Source organism: Anolis carolinensis, chromosome 3 (assembly GCF_035594765.1).
Source record: "Anolis carolinensis isolate JA03-04 chromosome 3, rAnoCar3.1.pri, whole genome shotgun sequence".
In the NCBI taxonomy this organism is placed as follows: Eukaryota; Metazoa; Chordata; class Lepidosauria; order Squamata; family Dactyloidae; genus Anolis; species Anolis carolinensis.
The window spans coordinates 4420674-4442813 of record NC_085843.1 but is presented as its reverse complement, the minus strand read 5'-3'; the positions used below and the strand labels follow the sequence as shown (position 1 = coordinate 4442813).

Below are 22140 nucleotides of genomic sequence, written 5' to 3'. Positions count from 1 at the left end.
ACAATATTTGGCCTTTCCTGGAAGGTCTGTTTCTGAACTATATTCTTCACTTGTTTTTATTGACTTTATTTAATTCCTTAATAAAGATATTAGATAGAATCTGGTCTCTGCGCATGGTTATTGGTGCTCTGCAGCCTGGGTCCTGACACTACGTTATCGTCAGCATATTGGAATTCTGTAACAAATGTTGTTGAGACCTTGGTTTTGGTTTTCAGTCTGCTGAGGTTAAATAGCTTGCCCACAGGTGATTTCCATGCCGGTAGGAAGCTTCCTATCAACATGGTGCAGTATCATAGCAATGAGGATGGAGAATAAGACTGGGGCAATAACACTTCACCCCGGTTTGACAACGGATTCCATAAGGGAGATATCTTGATAGTTTCCACAGTCTGCTCTTTCTCCCTTTTTGAAAAGGGCGATGATGTGCAGATGTACCCTGGGAATGCAGGAAATGACATCTGTTCCTTTGCACAATTGCAGCATGTGCCATTAGTGTGACCGTGAGCCATGCATGAGAGCATTGTGACGTTACGTCCAAATGGATAAACTGGAAGTGAAAGACGTGATTAATTCCCCTTCAGCCAGGATTCTTGATGCTTCAGCAGAAAATACAGACATTTATGAGTTATCTCTCCAAAATACCTGAGACGTCTTCCCTACTTATATTACATATACAGTATTAGAAATCTAAAACATATCTGAATGTTTGTATCTGTCTTATTTTAAATTCGTATTGGGTGTATTATGTTTACTGCTGCCTTGAGTTCCCATGGGAAGAAAGGTGGGATAGAAATAATTAAAATTATTAATAATAATTCATTGTTTTAATGTTGATAACAATAATGTATTATTATCTTATGTAATAACATATTCCTAGTTATATTTAAACCATAATTATTTAAATAAAAATAAAGTACAGTAGAGTCTCACTTATCCAATGTAAAGGGGCCAGCAGAATGTTGGATAAGCGAATATATTAGATAATAAGGAGAGATTAAGGAAAAGCCTATTAAACATCAAATTAGGTTATGATTTTACAAATGAAGCACGAAAATAGCATGTTATACAACAAATTTGACAGAAAAAGTATTTCAATACGCAGTAATGCTGTGTAGTAATTACTGTATTTACGAATTTAGCACCAAAATATCATGATGTATTGAAAACATTGACTAAAAATGCGTTGGATAATCCAGAACGTTGGATAAGCGAGACTCTACTGTAATAATAATAATTAATAGAGTAAAATAATAAATGTAACAATACCAATAATAATAGAGAAAAATAATAAATATACCATATATACTTGAGTATAAGCCGACCTGAATATAAGCCCACCTGAGTATAAGCCGAGGAGGTTTTTTTTTTCAGTCCTAAAAAGGGCTGAAAAACTAGGCTTACATATTATTATTATTATCATTATTATAAACTGCATTGCAGCAGCATTGCAACATTAAAAACAATGAATAAATATTATTACCGTAACTTTATTTCTCCAAAATCCACAATAACAACAACAAAACGCATGTGCACACATTCTGTTTGGAAGGAGTAGACTGGAGTAGAGAGTGCCTCTGAGCATAGGCAGAGTGCATTTCCTCCTTGCAGGATACCATATATATATATGTGTGTGTTTGTGTGTGTGTAAAAACAAAACAGAGGGAATTATTTTGGTTCGCAAAGATCTGCCCAATTTAAAAGCAATTCTGCAGTCCTGTAGAAAAATGGACTAGAGAAAAAATCTTGCAAAGAATGCAAAAACTCAGAGAATTATTTAATGCAAGAACACGACGACTCTTGCATTTCAGCCTCTTCTTTATGCCATTCTGATATTTTGCATTTTTAAAATATTTTGGAATTGTTTAGCACTGAGCGTCAGCAGTTTAAAGTGGGGTCAGGCTGAATTCATTCATTCATTCCTCAGTATAAATGATTCCTGGCGGTCATTTCTCAGAAGGAAGCAAAAGGAATGTGTTTTGGAAATGGAACTGGGCCACTTGTTTGTGCTTTTTCACATCCGGAGAAGAAGTCGGCTCAAGTCTTGGGAACGAATCATGTTTCTGCCAAGAAAGGAGAGCGTGACTTGCGTCGGTGTGTGAATGTTCCCGGAGGCTTAAATTAGCCGCGTTTCTGCTATTTTTTGCCCTGCGTTCAGCAAAAAATAATTTAGTTGAAAGTTCTGATGTGGTTGGGATGTCTTCATAAGTTTACTACTTTGGGGGATTAATAATAATAATAATAATAATAATAATAATAATAATAATAATACTATAGTAGTGTTAAAGTAGTAATAATGGCAAAGTAATAATAAAGTAAAGGAAATGTTCTGGTGTGGTCAGGATGTCTCTATACCTTTAATACATTGGAGGAATAATGATAATAATGTTAAAGTAATAATAAGAAAATATAATAATAATAATAATAGTAATAATAATAAGGTAATGTTAAATTAGTAATAATAGCAAAATTATCTAGAGGAAATGTTCTGGTGTGGTCAGGATGTCTCTATACATTTAATACATTGGCGTAATAATAATAATAATAATAATAATAACAACAACAACAATAACAACAACAACAATAATAATAATGTTAAAGTAATAAATAATAATAATAATAATAATAATAATAATAATAATAATAATAATAATATGGTAATGTTAAATTAGTAATAATAGCAATGCAAAATGAAAGTAAAAATCTAGAGGAAATGTTCTGGTGTGGTCAGGATGTCTCTATACATTTAATACATTGGCGGAATAATGATAATAATAATAACAATAATAATAATAATAATGTCAAAGTAATAATAATATAATATAATATTATTATTAATAATAATAATAATAATAATAATAATAATAATAATATGGTAGTGTTAAAGTAATAATAGCAATGTAATAATGTAAGTAAAATATCTAGAGGAAATGTTCTGGTGTGGTTAGGATGTCTCTATACATTTAATACATTGGCGTAAAAATAATAATAATAATAATAATAATAATAATAATAGTTAAAGTAACAACAACAACAACAACAACAACAACAATAATAATAATAATAATAATATGGTAATGTTAAATTAGTAATAATAGCAAAATTATCTAAAGGAAATGTTCTGGTGTGGTCAGGATGTCTCTATACATTAAATACATTGGAGGAATAATGATAATAATGTTAAAGTAATAATAATAACAATAATAATAATAATAATAACGTACTGTTAAATTAGTAATAATAGCAAAATTATCTAGAGGAAATGTTCTGGTGTGATCAGGATGTCTCTATACATTTAATACATTGGAGGAATAATGATAATAATGTTAAAGTAATAATAAGAAATTTATAATAATAATAATAATAATAATAATAATAATAATAATAATAATAATAATAATAATAATAATATGGTAATGTTAAATTAGTAATAATAGCAAAATAATAATGACAGTAAAATATCTAGAGGAAATGTTCTAGTGTGGTCAGGATGTCTCTATCCATTTAATACATTGGAGGAATAATGATAATAATGTTAAAGTAATAATAAGAAAATATATTATTATTATTATTATTATTATTATTAATAATAATAATAATAATAATAATAATAATAATAATAATAATAATATGGTAATGTTAAATTAGTAGTGTTGAAGTAGCAATAATAGCAAAATAATAATGACAGTAAAATATCTAGAGGAAATGTTCTGGTGTGTATAAAGGATTTGCAAAGACCTGCAAACATATGAGGGGAAATTCATATATAAAATTAATGTATATAGATAGATACACATATAAAGGTACATAGAGATGGCAAAAGCTTGCAAGATGTTAATGCCTATATATCTGTAGGAGAGTTTAACAAATATTTCAGGGGAAAATGCTTTCATAAGATTAATGAATATATATTTTTCTTCTTCCTGACTTGCAAGGGCGTCTTTCTCTTTTCAAAACATTCCCTTGGTTCAGAGCGAGGGAGGCTTTGCAAAAGAAAACACACTGATAAGGGAGGAGAAGAGAGAAATAGATCACATATTGCAAGCAACAGCCTGCAGGCTCCAAACTCGGCTTATCTTCGAGTATATCCGGTGTGTGTGTGTGTGTGTGTGTGTGTGTATATATATATACACTATACTATATATATATAGTAGAGTCTCACTTATCCAACGTAAACGGGCCGGCAGAAGCTTGGATAAGCGAATATGTTGGATAATAAGGAGAGATCAAGGAAAAGCCTATTAAACATCAAATTAGGTTATGATTTTATAAATTAAGCATCAAAACATCATGTTATACAACAAATTTGACAGAAAAAGTAGTTCAATACGCAGTAATGCTATGTAGTAATTACTGTATTTACGAATTTAGCACCAAAATATCAGGATGTATTGAAAACATTGACTACAAAAATGCGTTGGATAATCCAGAACGTTGGATACGTGAGTGTTGGATAAGTGAGACTCTACTGTGTATATATATATACACACACACACACACACACACACACACACTGTCAGAGACAGAACGCCAGTGAGTAAAGCAAAACTCAGTTTATTGAGATTACAGAACTAAAAATGCCCGTAGGAGACAAAAAACAGGGCAAACACTTGACTTCAGTGTGATAGGTAACAAAAAACAACTCAGATTGAGCTTAAACAACTCAAAGGGAAAAAACCGGGTTAAACAGAAGTATAATCCGGATTAAATCAAAAGTGCTTACTTCAGCCTGGCAAACAATGCAAACAAAGGAGGACAACAGGAGTCAGAATGTAAACAACAGACTGGTAGCAGATTCCTCTCTGCTACTCAGAAACAGCAGGAGACTAAACCAGGCTTGTTTATTCCTCCCTGCAGCGAAGGAAAACGTGGTCGTAGTCAGGATTCAATTTAAGGTTCAACAGCCAACGATATCCAGGTCCAGGCTCAGCAGTCAGGGAAACGGCAGTCAGCAGGGTCCCAATCCGGTCCAGAGGTCAATAGCCAAACGTAGCCGTCTAGGAATCCAAAGGTCTCACCGATAAGCAGCAGAAGGGATAATCCAGAATCGAAGTCAGTCAGTCCAGCGTCAATCCAGTGTGAGTAGGTATTGCCCGTCAAAAAGACGACGGAGGTCCAAGCTATTGAGATTAAACACAAGTTGCACAGAGAAAAACCCCGCACAGTTCCTCCCGCCGTCGATGCCCAGTGTCCTTGGTAAACTTACGTATCCAGCAACGAATCACACCCGTCTTCAGGAAGTTCCCCAACAAAAGCCCAAGCGTCCGTCCAGATTACCTTGCCCAACGCAATTAGACATTGATCCCAAACCCCAATTTATCCCAGTTCAAGCTCATCATCGCTGTCAGCTGCCATCCCAATTCCAGGCGCCCCAAACTCATCATCCTCATCAGAGCTAAAGCACCTTTGACTACGCCCCACAGCATCCCCAGCTGTGGATCCCGCTCCATCCCTCCAGCCAGTCCATGGGTCTGATCCTGCAACCCGCCACTCACCTCCCATGCTTTCATTGCCTGTTTCCCCAACACCCAAATCCTCCCTCACACGAGTCCATTCCATGTCATCCTCCTCCGAGCTGGCCATCTCTTCCTCCAAACCCTCAGAAAAACCCTCAAATGAGTCCTCATCTGTCGGGTCTGTAAACAAATCCCGGAGCCATTTTCGTTCACGCTCCTCGAAAGAGTCTGACTCTCGAGGAGTCTTATGCCTCCTTCTTCTATTATCGGAGCCCGAAGGCTCAACCATAACACACACACACACACTCCACTTGCCTCACCTCCAACAGAACCTCTGAAGATGCCATCAGCCACAGATGCAGGCCAAACGTTAGGAAATAATGCAGCTGGAACATGGCCGGAAAACTCATTGCAACCCGATGGGTGTCTTGTTTTGTCATTGTACATATATAATGCATATTGGGGACGGCATTTAATTACATTGTATGATGTGCAATGACAGTAAGAAAAGAAAGAGGAGCCATTGGGAAGCATAGGGTTGCTGTAACTGAATGGCAAAGTGCCTTGGCCGTGGCTTGCATGTTGTTTTGTGTCGCAATATGCCCGAAAAGCGTGACCCGGTTCAAGCGAAGGAGGAAGGAAGGAAGTATCTCCTCTTCAGTTTCCAACTGACATTGTGGTTTAATTAGTGAAGAAGTCTGGTCCTTTATTGCAAACGTCTGCTTGGAGTCTCCATAGACCTGGGTTCGGATCGCTTGCTTTGTGGTCACCTTTCCAGCTGCGTCCTGCTCCGCAGGGTTGTTGTGAAGGTAAAGTGTGTGGGATACATAGGGATGGAGGCAGGCGCATTCAGTTTCAGGCATTACAGTGGGAACAACAGGCTGACATACCACAGTGTCAGTATTTACTATTGTCATCTTAGCATATAAATGTTTAATACCATTTTAACTATCATATTCAACTTTTAACTTTGGGTTTTAACTTTGCTTTTGACAATGTTTCTTAATACTTTATTTATTTATTAGACTTGTATACCGCTATTCCCAGTGTGGCTCGGAGCGGTTAAATGTATATGTTCCTATTTTGATATGCTCCTAATTTGTTCTTTTTTTTTGGTGCTGTTTAATGACCGTAATCTATATATATAAAAGAGCGATGGAATCCTGGCGACCGACAAAACAACAAAACTAAACACCCCACAACCTCAAAAATTGACAGCACAACCCCTCATCCACGCCTCTAGGTTGATACAACAAAAAGAAAAGAAAAATAAAGTCCTAATTAGAGGGAGATGAATAATTGTTTTTATCCGATTGCTGCCAGTTAGAAGGCTAAGCTCCGCCCACTTGGTCTCCTAGCAACCCACTCACCCAGGGGACAGGCAGAGTTAGGCCTCACTTAGGCCTCTTCCACACTGCCTATAAAATACAGATTATCAGATTTTAACTGGATTATATGGCAGTGTAGACTCAAGGCCCTTCCACACAGCTATATAACCCATATAATCTTATATATTATCTGCTTTAACTGGATTATCTGGACTCCACATCTTTACCCTTTACCTTAACTACCACCAGTTCCTCAATACTTTATTTCCCATACCACCAGACTTCGCCACAGCAACGCGTGGCCGGGCACAGCTAGTCTATATATATAAAAGAGTGATGGAATCCTGGCGACCGCCAAAACAACAAAACTAAACACCCCACAACCTCAAAAATTGACAGCACAACCCCTCATCCACGCCTCTAGGTTGATACAACAAAAAGAAAAGAAAAATAAAGTCCTAATTAGAGGGAGATGAATAATTGTTTTTATCCGATTGCTGCCAGTTAGAAGGCTAAGCTCTGCCCACTTGGTCTCTTAGCAACCCACTCAGCCCAGGGGACAGGCCTCACTTAGGCCTCTTCCACACTGCCTATAAAATACAGACACCACCACACAATGCCACAGCAATGCGTGGCCGGGCACAGCTAGTAAGACATAAAAACAATATTTTGGATTGTTATTTTCTGCTGCTCTTCTCGAGTCGTTCCAAATGGCAAACGCCTCCTTTATGAATATCGTTGCCTTGCACTTTAATTGCTGAAATAATTCTTTGCCTTTGTGGTTTTTTTGCATCACCAGCTGCTGCTCCAAGAGGACTGAAATGCACAGGGTTGTTTTCCATCCGAGAAGCGGAGCCGAGTAGCACACCGGAGAGGTTCGCAGTCTCATTTCAGATCCTTGAAGAGGATGACGGAGTGACCTCTTGACCGCCGGCCGGCCATGGCGGCTGGGTCCTCCTTGCCCATGGCGGAGTGGCTCCGAGCCCTCCATTTGGAGCAGTACGTGGACAACTTTGAGAGGAACCACTTGAGGTGCGTTTCGGACTGCCAGCGCCTGACGGACGAGGACCTGACGCAGCTGGGGGTCCTGCTTCCCGGGCACCGCAAGCGCATCCTCTCCGGCCTGCTCAAGGCCTTCGCGGAGTCGCTGCCCGCTTTTGAGGGGCCCCGGCTGCCCCCCAGGAGGCCCGTGCCCATGAAGCGCAACATCTTCCGCGGCTCCTGCGGCCAAGGGTCCGGCTCATCCAAGGCGTCCCCCCCTCCCTGCCCGGACCCCCCTCCCATCCCTCCCAGGACCACCTGCCACCCGCCGGTCAAGTTCTCCTCCCCTCCGGCCCTCTCCGAATCCCCTCCGGCCGTGCCGTCCTTCGAGTCGGGGGCCCTGATGGACTTCTCGGCCCCCTTGGCCACTCCGCCGGACGCAGTAACGGTCAGCCCTGCGGTCACCACGCTTCCAGAGCCAGCGGGCAAAGCTGTCTCCCTGCCACCTCTGCCGGCCAAGAGGCACCACGTGGAGGGAAAAGCCCCTCCGCTGCCCAGCAGACCCCCAACGCTGCCCCCAAGAGCCGGGCAGCAGAAGGCAGCCGGCAGGTAAGTTCTGACAGTGTGGGGTCAGGTTGCATGCTGGGTGGGTTTCTTCAAAACACCATCAATCATCTTCTCCAGCACCTTGATGACTTGGTTGCAACCTCTCAACCTCTGAGGATGCCTGCCATAGATGTGGGTGAAACATCAGGAGAGAATACTTCTGGAACATGGCCACACAGCCCGAAAGACATACAACAACCTTGGTTGCAATCGTCTGCCTCACCAATTCCTGTTCAATGTCAGACTCAAACACCTCTGTTGTCTGAAGTCCAAACATTTATTTCAATACCTATAATACATATTTACAAAGCATAGCAAAAGCCATCGCTCTGAGCTGGCATTCTTCTATAGCCTCTTGCCTCGGCAAGCACCAGCTCAACACACTCAGAGATAAGAAAGCACATTCCTCAGTCTGCAGGAAGTTCCGACCTCCAAAAGCCGGAAATCATGCCTGATAAGTCATAACAATCACAACAGGCTGTCAGTCAAAACTAGCCTGCTGTTAACTGTTTCATTACTGAAAACACACACTCTTGCAAAACACCAGAAACTCTTGATTTACATTTCATATACATACAACCATAATCCAACAAGTTCCACCCATGGGAGGAAAGCGGGAGAAAAATAAGTAAATAAATAAGTGCGGCCACTTCTTCTTGGCAGAAGAAGCCCTATCAGGCCTGTGAAAGTTACGGACAAGAGAAGTTATTACTGTATATACTCGAATATAAGCCTAGTTTTTCAGCCCTCTTTTTAAGACTGAAAAATCCCTCGGCTTATACTCGGGTTGAGGGTCCTGGTTGGCTTATATTTGGGTCAGCTTATACTCAAGAATATATGGTACGTTTATTATTTTTCTCTATTATTATTGGTATGATTACATTTATTATTTTTCTCTATTATTGTTGCTACTATTACATTTATTTTACTCTGATATTATTATTACAGTAGAGTCTCACTTATCCAAGCTAAATGGACCGGCAGAAGCTTGGATAAGCGAATATCTTGGATAATAAGGAGGGATTAAGGAAAAGCCTATTAAACATCAAATTAGGTTATGATTTTACAAATTAAGCATCAAAACATCATGTTAGACAACAAATTTGACAGAAAAAGCAATTCAATACGCAGTGATGTTGTGTTGTAATTAGTGTATTTACAAATTTAGCACCAAAATATCATGATATATTGAAAACATTGGCTACAAAAATGGCTTGGATAATTCAGAGGCTTGTATAAGCGAGACTTGGATAATTGAGACTCTGCTGTATTATTGCATTTATTGTTTTACTCTGTTTATTATTACATGTATTATTTTCCTTTATTATTATTATTATTATTATTATTATTACATGCATTATTTTACTCTATTATTATTAAAAGGATACATAAGCACATTGACATTGAAGAAGATGAGAATAATGATTTGATCAGAGTCGGAGAGTCTTATCTTAAATTAGAGCTTTATGTAAATATTCAAAAACATTTAACCTACTGATGCCTCAATTAATGTAATTTTATTGGTATCTATTTTTATTTCTGAAATTTACCACCCTCGGCTTATACTGGAGTCAATACTTCCCCCAGTTTTTTTGTGGTAAAATTAGGTGCCTCGGCTTATATTCGGGTCGGCTTACACTCGAGTATATATGGTAATATAAAAATGTGGCAATCATCATTTAGGAAAGAGCCCTTGTCTTTTTGAATCAAGTGTGAATGTCGCAATTAGAAAGCTTGATTAGCATTGAGCAGCCTTGCAGCTGCACAGTCAATCAGTGAGGGTGTTTGCATAGAGGTAGCCTGGCTGTTGTTGCCTGGAAGCATCCTCTGTTTGCGAGGTGTTCACTGGCACTGGATTGTTTGCTGTCTGGAATTCCCCTGTTTTCTGAGTATATATGGTAAGTTGAGTTTGTATGTAAGTCAGAACAGAGACATTCTTAAAGAGTCACTCCAGACATATATATGTGTGTATGTGTGTGTGTGTGTGTATGGACACAACTAGGCTTAATGTCAGGGGAAAATGTTTACCTTTATCTATAACATATATTTATCTATAACACACACACACAGATATAGATATGTTCTAGATAAAGGTAAAGGTTTTCCCCTGACGTTAAGTCCAGTCATGTCCGACTCTGGGGGTTGGTGCCCATCTCCATTTCCAAGACAAAGAGCCGGCGTTGTCCGTAGACACCTCCAAGGTCATGTGGCCACTGGCATGACTGCATGGAGCGCCGTTACCTTCCCGCCGGAGCGGTACCTATTGATCTACTCACACTCTGAGGTTTGGTGCTCATCAATATCTCTAAGCTCAAGAGCTGGGGTTGTCCGTAGACAACTCCAAGGTCATGGAAATGTGAGTAGATCAATAGGTACCGCTTCGCCGGGAAGGTAACAGCGCTCTATGCAGTCATGCCAGTGGCCACATGACTTTGGAGGTGTCTACGGACAACGCCGGCTCTTTGTCTTGGAAATGGAGATGAGCACCAACCCCCAGAGTCGGACATGACTGGACTTAACGTCAGTGGAAACCTTTACCTTTACTTTACTATGAACTAAGACTCGGCACTTTATATGTTTTTAATCTGTTTTTATTGTCTCATGTATTTTATTTGCTCATGTCCTTCAATTGTTTTATTGTTTATTGTCCAGAGGGACATTTTTAAAGCCTTACTCCAGGTATAGATATAGATATACATATACATATCTATATCTTTGCTGCCTCTGCCTCTGTTCAGAAGATTTCCATCACTTTCTCTCCCTGTGAGAATTGGATTTTTGGAAAGTTGGCTTGCTTTAGAAACAAAGATTAGGGATAAAGCTTCATTGGAGACCTCTTTCCCCCCATGATGATCACTCTTCCAAGACTGGATTTCCCTTTTAGGGGTAGATTTCCTCACTTCTTATTGCAGGGGTCCTCAAACTTTTTAATCCAAGGGCCAGTCCACAATCCTTCAGACTGTTGAGGGGCCGGATTATCATTTGAAAAAAAAATACAAACAAATTCCGATGCACACTGCACATGTCTTATTTGTAGTGCAAAAACAACAACAAGAAGAAGAACCATGAAAAAACAATTTAAAAATAAAAACAATTTTAACCCAACATAAACCTATCAGGATTTCAATGGGAAGTGTGTTCCTGCTTCTGGCCAATGAGATAGTCAAGTTAATTAGGATTGTTGTTGTTGTTGTGTGCCTTCAAGTCATTTCAGACTTTGGGCGAGCCTAAGGTCTAAAATGTATTTATTTATTTATTATTTATTGACTGCATTTATTTACTACATTTGTATCACACCCTTCTCACCCCAAAGGGGACTCAGAGTGGCTTGCAAATTATATGTACATACAATATATTATATTATTAGCATAGCACAATATTAGCATTATATATTACTATATTGTACTATACCACTATATCGTAATATTATTAGTAATATTATATGTAATATAGAATATATAATTAATATTATTATATGGTATTATTATTAGTGTTATATTGTATTACATTATAATATTATTATCAATATTATATGTATATACAATATATTATATTATAAAACTGAGGGCGGGGGCCAGGTAAATGACCTCGGAGGGCCTTAGTTTGCCTTAGTTTGGGGACCCCTGTCTTATTGTCTCACCCTTGTTCTTAACTAAGAGTCGTTTGTAAGTAGAATATTTGTAACTGGGAATGACCTGTATTCTCCACATTTCTAGTGCAATTCTGCCACCTAGTGCTGGAATTATTCCAGTGCAGGCATTCACCTTTGAAAAAGAAGAGGTTGTTGTTGTTGTGTGTTGAGGTTGCAATGTTGTTGTGTTGTGTGTTGTTGTTTTGTTCTTATGGTGTTGTGTTGCGGTGTTGTGTCTTTGTAGTGTTGTGGTGTTGTTATTGTTTTGTGTTGTTGTTTTGTTGTTGTGGCGTTGTGTCTTTGTTGTGTTGTTGTTATTGTTACATTGTTGTGGTGGTGCTGTGTTGTTGTTGTTTTGTGTTGTTGTGTTGTCGTGATGTTTTTTTTAATTGGGTCAGAAGGGACTTGAGAACATATTGCAAGAGAGAATTGGCCGTCTACAGAGACGTTGCCCAGGGGATGCCTGGATGTGTTACCATCCTGTTGGGAGGCTTCTCTCATGTCCCCACAAGCTAGAGCTGACAGACGGGAGCTCACCCCATCTTGTGGATTCGAACTAGCAACCTTCAGGTCAGCAACCCAACCTTCAGGTCAGCAGTTCACAAGGGCTTAACCCATTGCACCACCATGGCTCAATGTGTTGTTGTGTTGTTTCCAGCACCCCCTGATCTTCAGCGTTCACTGCCAAAGGGATTCCTAAGACCATCAAAAATATGTGTTTTCTGATGGTCTTTGGCAACCCCTCCGAATTCCCTCACGACCCCCCAGAGGTCCCGACCCCCAGTTTGAGAAACATTGCTTTATAGCAGGGGTCCCCAAACTTTTTAAACAGGGGGCCAGTTCACGGTCCCTTAGACCGTTGGAGGGCCAGACTATAGTTTTGGTTTTTTTTTAAACTATGAACAAATTCCCATGCACACTGCTCATATCTTATTTTGAAGTAAAAAAACAAAACAAAACGGGAACAAATAAAGCCTCAATGTTTAATAATAATAATATGCCTCAAGTACCACCTCCCAGCAGCAAAGAACTGGTGGGATCACAAACCAGCAAAGATCGTGGAAAATGAGCACGCAAAGATACTGTGGGACTTCCGAATCCAGACTGACAAAGTTCTGGAACACAACACACCAGACATCACAGTTGTGGAAAAGAACAAGGTTTGGATCATTGATGTTGCCATCCCAGGTGACAGTCGCATTGACGAAAAACAACAAGAAAAACTCAGCCGCTATCAGGACCTCAAGACTGAACTTCAAAGACTCTGGCAGAAACCAGTGCAGGTGGTCCCGGTGGTGATGGGCACACTGGGTGCCGTGCCTAAAGATCTCAGCCGGCATTTGGAAACAATAGACATTGACAAAATTACGATCTGCCAGCTGCAAAAGGCCACCCTGCTGGGATCTGTTCGCATCATCCGAAAATACATCACAGAGTCCTAGACACTTGGGAAGTGTTCGACTTGTGATTTTGTGACACGAAATCCAGCATGTCTATCTTGTTTGCTGTGTCATACAACATTGTTGTGTCAATAATAATAATAATAATAATAATAATAATAATAATAAAGAGGGTTGGAAGAGAGCCCTTGGGCCATTTAGTCCAACCCCCTTCTGCCTTTGTGCACCAAAAGCACAAGCAAAGCACCAGTGACAGATAACCACCCAGCCTCAATGTTGTTAATAATACTAATAATAATACTAATAATAATAAATCACATAGTCCTAGACACTTGGGAAGTGTTCAACTTGTGATTTTGTGATACGAAATCCAGCACATATATCTCATTTGCTGTGTTATACTGTGTTCTTCTGTCAATAGTAATAATAATAAGAAGAAAAAGGGTTGGAAAAGACCCCTTGGGCCATTTAGTCCAACCCCCTTCTGCCTTTGTGCACCAAAAGCACAAGCAAAGCACCCCTGACAGATGGCCACCCAACCTCAATGTTGATAATAATAATAATAATAATAATAATAATAATAATAATAATAATAATAATAAAGAGGGTTGGAAGAGACCCCTTGGGCCATTTAGTTCAACCCCCTTCTGCCTTTGTGCACCAAAAGCACAAGCAAAGCACCCCTGACAGATGGCCACCCAACCTCAATGTTGATAATAATAATAATAATAATAATAATAATAATAATAATAATAATAATACGAAATCCAGCATATCTATCTTGTTTGCTGTGTCATAATAAAATACATCACATAATAATAATAAATCGCACAGTCCTAACTGTTTGGGAATTGTTCAACTTGTGATTTTGTGATACAAAATCCAGCATATATATCTTGTTTGCTGTGACATAATATAATAATAATAATAATAATAATAATAATAATAATAATAATAATAATAAATAAATCACAGAGTCCTAGACACTTGGGAAGTGTTCGACTTGTGATTTTGTGATATGAAATCCAGCATGTCTATCTTGTTTGCTGTGACATAATATAATAATAATAATAATAGTAATAATAATGTAATAATAATAATGTACATTCTTAAGGGGCTGAGAGCTCTTATCATTGATTTGTCCCATAGTATAGGTGGTTATAGCCATGCCGGCCAAGAAGGGGACTATTCATCGGAGGAGCACCAGGCTGCAAGCTGGAAGAGTTGGAAGAGTCCAATCCCCTCCTGCCTTTGTCCACCAAAAGCACTAGAAAAGCACCCCTTAATAATTAATTAAATAATAATTAAAATACCATTATAAACAAGCAAAGCTTTGGAAGGCGCGCACCAGTCTTCCTCGGTGGAGGAGGAGGAGGGAGCTGCCACCGTGGGGGCCGCATAAATGGCTTTGACGGGCCGCATGTGGCCCCTGGGCCATAGTTTGGAGACCCCTGCTTTATAGGAACCCTATACAACCCTGTGCCAAACCAAGTTCATGTGCCAGGAGGAAGTTCTGTTAGGCCCCAATGGATTGTGGGCATCAACAAGTCATGCCAGACTAATCTGATCTCTTTTTTCGATAGAGTTACGAGTTGGGTCGATACAGGGAATGCTGTGGATGTAGCCTACCTGGATTTCAGTAAGGCCTTCGACAAAGTCCCCCACGACCTTCTGGCAAACAAACTAGTAAAATGTGGGCTAGACAAAACTACGGTTAGGTGGATCTGTAATTGGCTAAGCGAACGAACCCAAAGGGTGCTCACCAATGCGTCGTCTTCATCATGGAAAGAAGTGACAAGTGGAGTGCCGCAGGGCTCCGTCCTGGGCCCGGTTCTGTTCAACATCTTTATTAACGACTTAGACGAAGGGTTAGAAGGCACGATCATCAAGTTTGCAGACGACACCAAACTGGGAGGGATAGCTAACACTCCAGAAGACAGGAGCAAAATTCAAAACGATCTTGACAGACTAGAGAGATGGGCCAAAACTAACAAAATGAAGTTCAACAGGGACAAATGCAAGATACTTCACTTCGGCAGAAAAAATGGAAATCAAAGATACAGAATGGGGGACGATGCCTGGCTTGACAGCAGTGTGTGCGAAAAAGACCTTGGAGTCCTCGTGGACAACAAGTTAAACATGAGCCTACAATGTGATGCGGCAGCTAAAAAAGCCAATGGGATTCTGTCCTGCATCAAGAGGGGAATAGCGTCTAGGTCCAGGGAAGTCCTGCTCCCCCTCTTTCTATTCTGCCTTGGTCAGACCACACCTGGAATCACACTGTGTCCAATTTTGGGCACCACAGTTGAAGGGAGATGTTGACAAGCTGGAAAGCGTCCAGAGGAGGGCGACTAAAATGATGAAGGGTCTGGAGAACAAGCCCTATGAGGAGCGGCTTAAAGAGCTGGGCATGTTTAGCCTGCAGAAGAGAAGGCTGAGAGGAGACATGATAGCCATGTACAAATACGTGAAGGGAAGTCATAGGCAGGAGGGAGGGAGCTTGTTTTCTGCTGCCCTGCAGACTAGGACGCAATGGAGCAATGGCTTCAAACTACAGGAAAGGAAGGAGATTCCACCTGAACATCAGGAAGAACTTCCTCACTGTGAGAAGGGCTGTTCACCAGTGGAACTCTCTCCCCGGGGCCGTGGTGGAGGCTCCTTCTTTGGAGGCTTTTAAGCAGAGGCTGGATGGCCATCTGTCGGGGGTGCTTTGAATGCGATTTCCTGCTTCTTAGCAGGGGGTTGGACTAGATGGCCCATGTGGTCTCTTCCAACTCTACTATTCTATGATTCTATGATTCTATGATTCTATGATCTGTTTTGCTTTTTTTGGCAGCTTTTTCTTCCTCTTCTGCTCCTCCGGCTCGATGGCATTTCTCAAACTCTCTGGGCCAGGAAGTGCTTTTTTAGTGCGAGGGGCAGAACTAGTGCACGGGCGCACTGTGGCCGTGCGAGGGCTGTCGTGTTGCACACTCTACAAAGGTCCGGCTGTGTCACTTTTGTGCCCATTTGGGATTGCAACAGGGAGTGAGTTGGTGAAACCTGAACCGGAGAGGTGTGTCTTCTTTTTCTTTGGTGAGCTTTCCTTTCTCCCCCTTTGTTCTGCTTTGTTGGCACTTTCTTTGCATTGGGATTGCTTCTGACTTTGTGGCAGGAAAAGGTCCCTTTGTTTCCTCCCAGGTAAGTGCCGGAAATATTTGAGATTTTTGGTTACTCTAAGTGTGTGCAAGTCAAGGAGAGGAAAGTTTTGCGGGAAAAGATGTGGATTGTTAAAGGCTTTCTTGGCAGGAATCACTGGCTTGCTGTGAGTTTTCCAGGCTGTATGGCCATGTTCCAGAAGCATTATCTCCTGTGGGCGAAACGTCAGGAGAGAATGCTTCTGGAACGTGGCTATACCGTCCAGAAAACTCACAACAACCTGATGTGGATTTCTTTGCGAAAACTACTTGGGAAAACAAAGGGCTTGAAGTTTAGCAAAGCCCCATTGAATCAACGGTGAGCAAAAACCTTAACCCACCCCACTGATGCAATGGGGTCTGGTGGGTCTTGAATGAGAGAGAAAATAAATTATATATAATTTATTTACAACATATTTCCCCCGCCTTTCTCACCCGTAGGGACTCAAGGCGGCACATATTTTATATATATATATATATATATATATATATATATATATAATTAATATAATAATAATAATAATAATAATAATATAATATGAAATCCAGCATATCTATCTTGTTTGCTGTGTCTAAAATAATAATAATAATAATAATAATAATAATAATAATAATAATAATGCAAAAGTCCTAGACACTTGGGAAGTGTTCGATTTGTGATTTTGTGATACAAAATCCAGCATATATATCTTGTTTGCTGTGTTATACTGTGTCTTTGTGTCAATAATAATAATAATAATAATAATAATAATAATAATAATAATAATAAAAAATCACACAGCCCTAAACACTTGGGAAGTGTTCGACGTGTGATTTTGGATACAAAATCCAGCATATAGATCTTGTTTGCTGTGTCATACTCTGTCTTTGTGTCAATAATAATAATAATAATAATAATAATAATAATAATGTGATGGGCACACTGGGCGCCGTGCCAAAAGATCTCAGCCGGCATTTGGAAACAATAGACATTGACAAAATCACGATCTGTCAACTGCAAAAGGCCACCCGACTGGGATCTGCACGCATCATCCGAAAATACATCACACAGTCCTAGACACTTGGGAAGTGTTCAACTTGTGATTTTGTGATATGAAATCCAGCATATCTATCTTGTTTGCTGTGTCATAATAAAATAATAGAAATCAGGACCTCAAGATTGAACTTCAAAGACTCTGGCAGAAACCAGTGCAGGTGGTCCCGGTGGTGATGGGCACACTGGGTGCCGTGCCAAAAGATCTCAGCCGGCATTTGGAAACAATAGACATTGACAAAATCACGATCTGCCAACTGCAAAAGGCCACCCGACTGGGATCTGCATGCATCATCCGAAAATACATCACACAGTCCTAGACACTTGGGAAGTGTTCGACTTGTGATTTTGTGATACGAAATCCAGCATATCGATTTCGTTTGCTGTGTAATACTGTGTCTTTGTGTCAATAATAATAATAAGTGTCATAATAAAATAATAGAAATAATGATAATAATGATAGGATTGCAGCTTATTTTGAAAGGATGATGATGAGGATGATAGGATTGTAGCCAGTGCCACGCTTGTTTTTCTGAAGTCTTTCCTTCTCTAGGATAATGCTTTATTTTAAATTATTTCTCTTACTGATTTGGAAGCAATGGCTTTTGAGAATGAGTTTGCTGCTTTCTGCAAAGATGATGATGATTATGATGACGATGACGACAACAACAACAATAACAACAACAGGATTCCAGCAATTTCCTTCCTTTCCTTCGTCTTTTTCTCTCCTTGTCCTTGGTCATTCTCTTGCTTTATTTTAAATTATTTCCCTCTAACTGATTTGAAAGAGAAGGCTTTTGGAAATGGGAAATGCTTCTCTATCAAAAAGATTAATATTCATGATGATGATAGGATTGCGTCCAGTTCTTTATTGCTTTTAGAGCCCTTTCTTTCTTTCTTTTTTCATGCGTAATTTCCTGGCATTATTTTAAAATAGTTTCTCTCATTGAAATTTGAAATGGCTCTGCTGCTTTCAGGGGGGAAAAAAAGTTTTGGACTTTGGAAACTTAGCAACGTAGTTTTGTGCATGAACGGATTGGAAAGGATTTTTGGTGCCAATTCCCTTTTGTTTCATTGTGCAATCTTGTATTTGACCGCGGCTAGGAAAAGCATAAATTCTTCCGGGTTTTGTGTGTGTGACATTTTGGAGTGGTTTCCCGAAATGCTGTATGAATGCAAACTGCAAACTTTCTTTAAATGTGTCTCTCTTGTTGAACTGAGCAAAAACTGGGGACCCCAAACTGCAATGAATGTGATTTCAAGGGGAGTTTTTAATCTTCAGAGATAGGCAATGTAATTATTATTATTATTATTATTATTATTATTATTATTATTATTATTATTATTACTGGGATCTGCTCGCATCATCCAAAAGTACATCACACAGTCCTAAACACTTGGGAAGTGTTTGACTTGTGATTTTGTGATACGAAATCCAGCATATCTATCTTGTTTGCTATGTCATACACTGTCTTTGTGTCAATAATAATAATAATAATAAGTAGAACAAAATTGGGCATTTTGATATTTGTAAGTTTTAGTAGTTTTAATAGCACATCTTTATTACATATAAAAATACAGCCTGCGTATGTTTGTGCATGCAGAACTCGAAAAGTAGTCGGTCGATTAACTTGAAATGTTGACTCAATGTTACATTCCAATATGCGAGTGTTTTTATTGTAAAATGAGGGGTTTTTTTTGGGGGGGGGGAAGAACCACAGATAATGGGATATGCAGTACATGCACTGACAGATTAACCAAAAGCTTGATCCCACATCCATGTCTTCAGTTTTTTCCTAAAGGTCAGGAGGGAGAGGGTTGATCTGATGTCACTGGGGAGGGAGTTCCACAGGTGTGGGGCCACCACTGAGAAGGCCCTGTCTCTTGTTCCCACCAACCACACCTGCAGGTTCAAATCCCAGGAGCGGAGTGAGTGCCCGGTGTTAGCTCCAGCTTCTGCCAACCTAGCAGTTAGAAAACATGCCAATGTGAGTAGATCAATAGGTATCGCTTCGGCGGGAAGGTAACGGCGCTCCATGCAGTCATGCCAGTGGCCACATGACTTTGGAGGTGTCTACGGACAATGCCGGCTCTTCGGCTTAGTAATGGAGATGAGCACCAACCCCCAGAGTCAGACATGACTGGACTTAACGTCAGGGGAAACCTTTTACCTTACCTGCAAAGGAAGTGGGACTGAGAGCAGGGCCTCCCCAGATGATCTTCATCTCCGAGATGGTTCATAGAGGGAAGTGTGTTTGGACAGGTAAGCTGGGCTGGAACCATTGATGGCTTTATAGGCTAAAGCCAGCACTTTGAATTGTGTTTAGTAGCAAATGGGCATCCAGTGTAGCGGACATAACATGAGAGTTGTATGCTCCCTGTACATCAATCCGGTGAAAAATCTAGCTGCTGCCCTTTGGACCACTTGAAGCTTCCTGAACAGTCTTCAAAGGCAGCCCCATGTAGAGCACATTGCAGTAGTCTATTCAGGATATCACAAGAATGTAGACCACCATGGGCAAGTCTGTCTTCCCAAGGTATGGGCGCAACTGGTGCACAAGTTTTATGTGCAAATGCTTCCCTGGCCACCACCAAGACCTGGGGTTTCATGCTCAGTGATGAATCCAAGAGAACTCCCAAACTGTGAATCTATGTCTTCAGGGGGAGTGCGATCCTGTCCAGCACAGGCTGTAACCCTATGCCCTGTTCGGTCTTGCGATTGACCAGGAGGACCTCTGCCTTGTCTGGATTCAGTTTCAATTTGTTCACCCTCATCCAGACTGCCACAACCAACAAGTGCCGGTCCAGCACCTAGAAAGCCTCTTTAGTAGCAGGTGGAAAAGAGTAGTAGAGTTGGACATCTTCTGCGTACAGATGACATCAACTCCAAAACTCTGGATGATCTCTCCCAGAGGCTTCATGTAGATTTTTGTTAGGGATTCCTCTTCTTCTTCAGAAGAAGGGGAGTAGGAAAGTGTTCATGAATCTGAGGGGGAATTGGAATCTGAGGAGGAGATTTTGCAAGTACCTACATTTCAGGAGAGGCGAAAGGAAGCAGAGCACAGACGTCTCATTCAGCTAGAACAGCTGCCAGAAATGCAGCAGAGTAATTAGGAACTGCCCGAGCAGCTGTGAGGGGATTCAGGGATATAAAGCAGAAGCAGATGCAGCCAGCTCTTGCTGGAAACAAACTGACTCTTCACTTCCCTTGTGCCTGCTTCAAGCCTGCATCTGGGAAACTGTTCCTAAGGATTTATTGCTGTTTCTTGCTGCTATTTGATTTGGGAATTCATCAGAGACTAAGACCTGTACTTGCCCTAAGACTTCCTTGCTTCCTTTTGCATTATTCCACTGAGTGTGCTGTACTTTATGTTTTGCTGAAGTAAAGCAGTTTTCATTTACTTACCACCGTGTTTTAAGGCTGTTCTTGAAAGACAAAACAGGACAATTTTAAACAACATCTTTGCATTAGAACTGCCCAATTTTCATAACTGGAAGTAACTTTTTAATCACTTGTGTAATTATGTAAATTTGTTTGTTTGTGTGTTGGTTGTAGATTTAGGAGTTTGGGTCATACTTACTTGTGATGATGATGATAATTACACCCCACTTTCCTTTCTTAAGTCATACCCAAAGCGGTGATTAATTCTATTTTAACATTAATACTTTGTAGTTTTGGCATCCAAGTCCTGGGAGAAAAGCAAGAATAAATAAAAATCAGCATAACAACCAAAACGACAACTCAAGTGATATAGGTTCAGGTCCCTGCTGGGCCATTGGATGCCATTGATTCATTCACTTTCTCTCTGACTGGTCTACCTGCCTTAAACTGCCTTAAACTCATTGAGATAAACAACACTATGACTCAATACATGCTGGGAAGAAATAGTTAGGCCTTTAATTATCATCCTTAAATTATAGGTTTGGAGAGGTTTGAACACGCAGTCTACAGTGTTTCATGTTTTAACATATAATGTGTTTTAGTGGCTTTGTTGTTCTTGTATTCGTACAGTAGAGTGGAGATCGGGCATGGGCCAACTTGGGCCCTCCCTCCAGGTGTTTTGGACTACAACTCCCACAATTCCTAACAGCTGGAGGGAGAACTAAGTTGGCCAATGCCTGCTATAAGGGAAGTCCTGGGAAAGACCCAGCTTTTCCCAATCATTTTCCCCAGTCATTGGGACACAACGGGGTGCCTTGTCCTTCCCTATAAAACACAATGGGCTTCTTTGTGTTTTGGGGAGAAAACCTTTCAGCTGTGGTTCTTGACCTCTTGCCATCTCCCGGTCTGGTCTCTCCTTCTACAAAGGCTATATTTAGGGTTTTCTCAGACAGCTCTCATTTGGGAGGATGTTTCTGAGTTGCAAAATTCAACACAGCTTTTTTGTGCAACAAGTGTTTGCTTAGCTTGGGCCGGTGGGTGCAATTTGGACTTTTGGATAAGCGGAGAGAGAGAGGTTTCTGGCTGCCCTCGAATCTCCTTGCATGAAACCCCCGAAATGGAGAGATGTAGGATGTCTTGGAAATGTCTA

At 40.2% G+C, this 22140-nt stretch overlaps 1 protein-coding gene and 1 long non-coding RNA gene across 3 annotated transcripts in view; one reads left to right on the top strand and one right to left on the bottom strand.

Moving 5' to 3' along the window:
* Window positions 1-22140, top strand: part of arap1 (ArfGAP with RhoGAP domain, ankyrin repeat and PH domain 1) — a 179094-nt gene that overhangs the window by 24311 nt on the left and 132643 nt on the right. Inside the window, exon 2 of one of the 2 annotated variants that reach the window (XM_062977050.1) lies at window positions 7581-8371. In XM_062977050.1, coding sequence (XP_062833120.1) covers window positions 7722-8371 — 650 coding nt within the window. In that variant the 5' untranslated portion in view covers window positions 7581-7721. Of the gene's footprint in view, window positions 1-7580; window positions 8372-16472; window positions 16580-22140 lie in introns of those variants that run through there. The other variant, XM_062977051.1, reaches the window with a different exon arrangement.
* LOC134297309 (uncharacterized) lies at window positions 4536-5716 on the bottom strand. Its single transcript, XR_010004017.1, has 2 exons — window positions 5204-5716; window positions 4536-5117 (listed from the first exon to the last, which is right to left on the bottom strand). It is a non-coding gene; the product is annotated as an uncharacterized LOC134297309 (long non-coding RNA).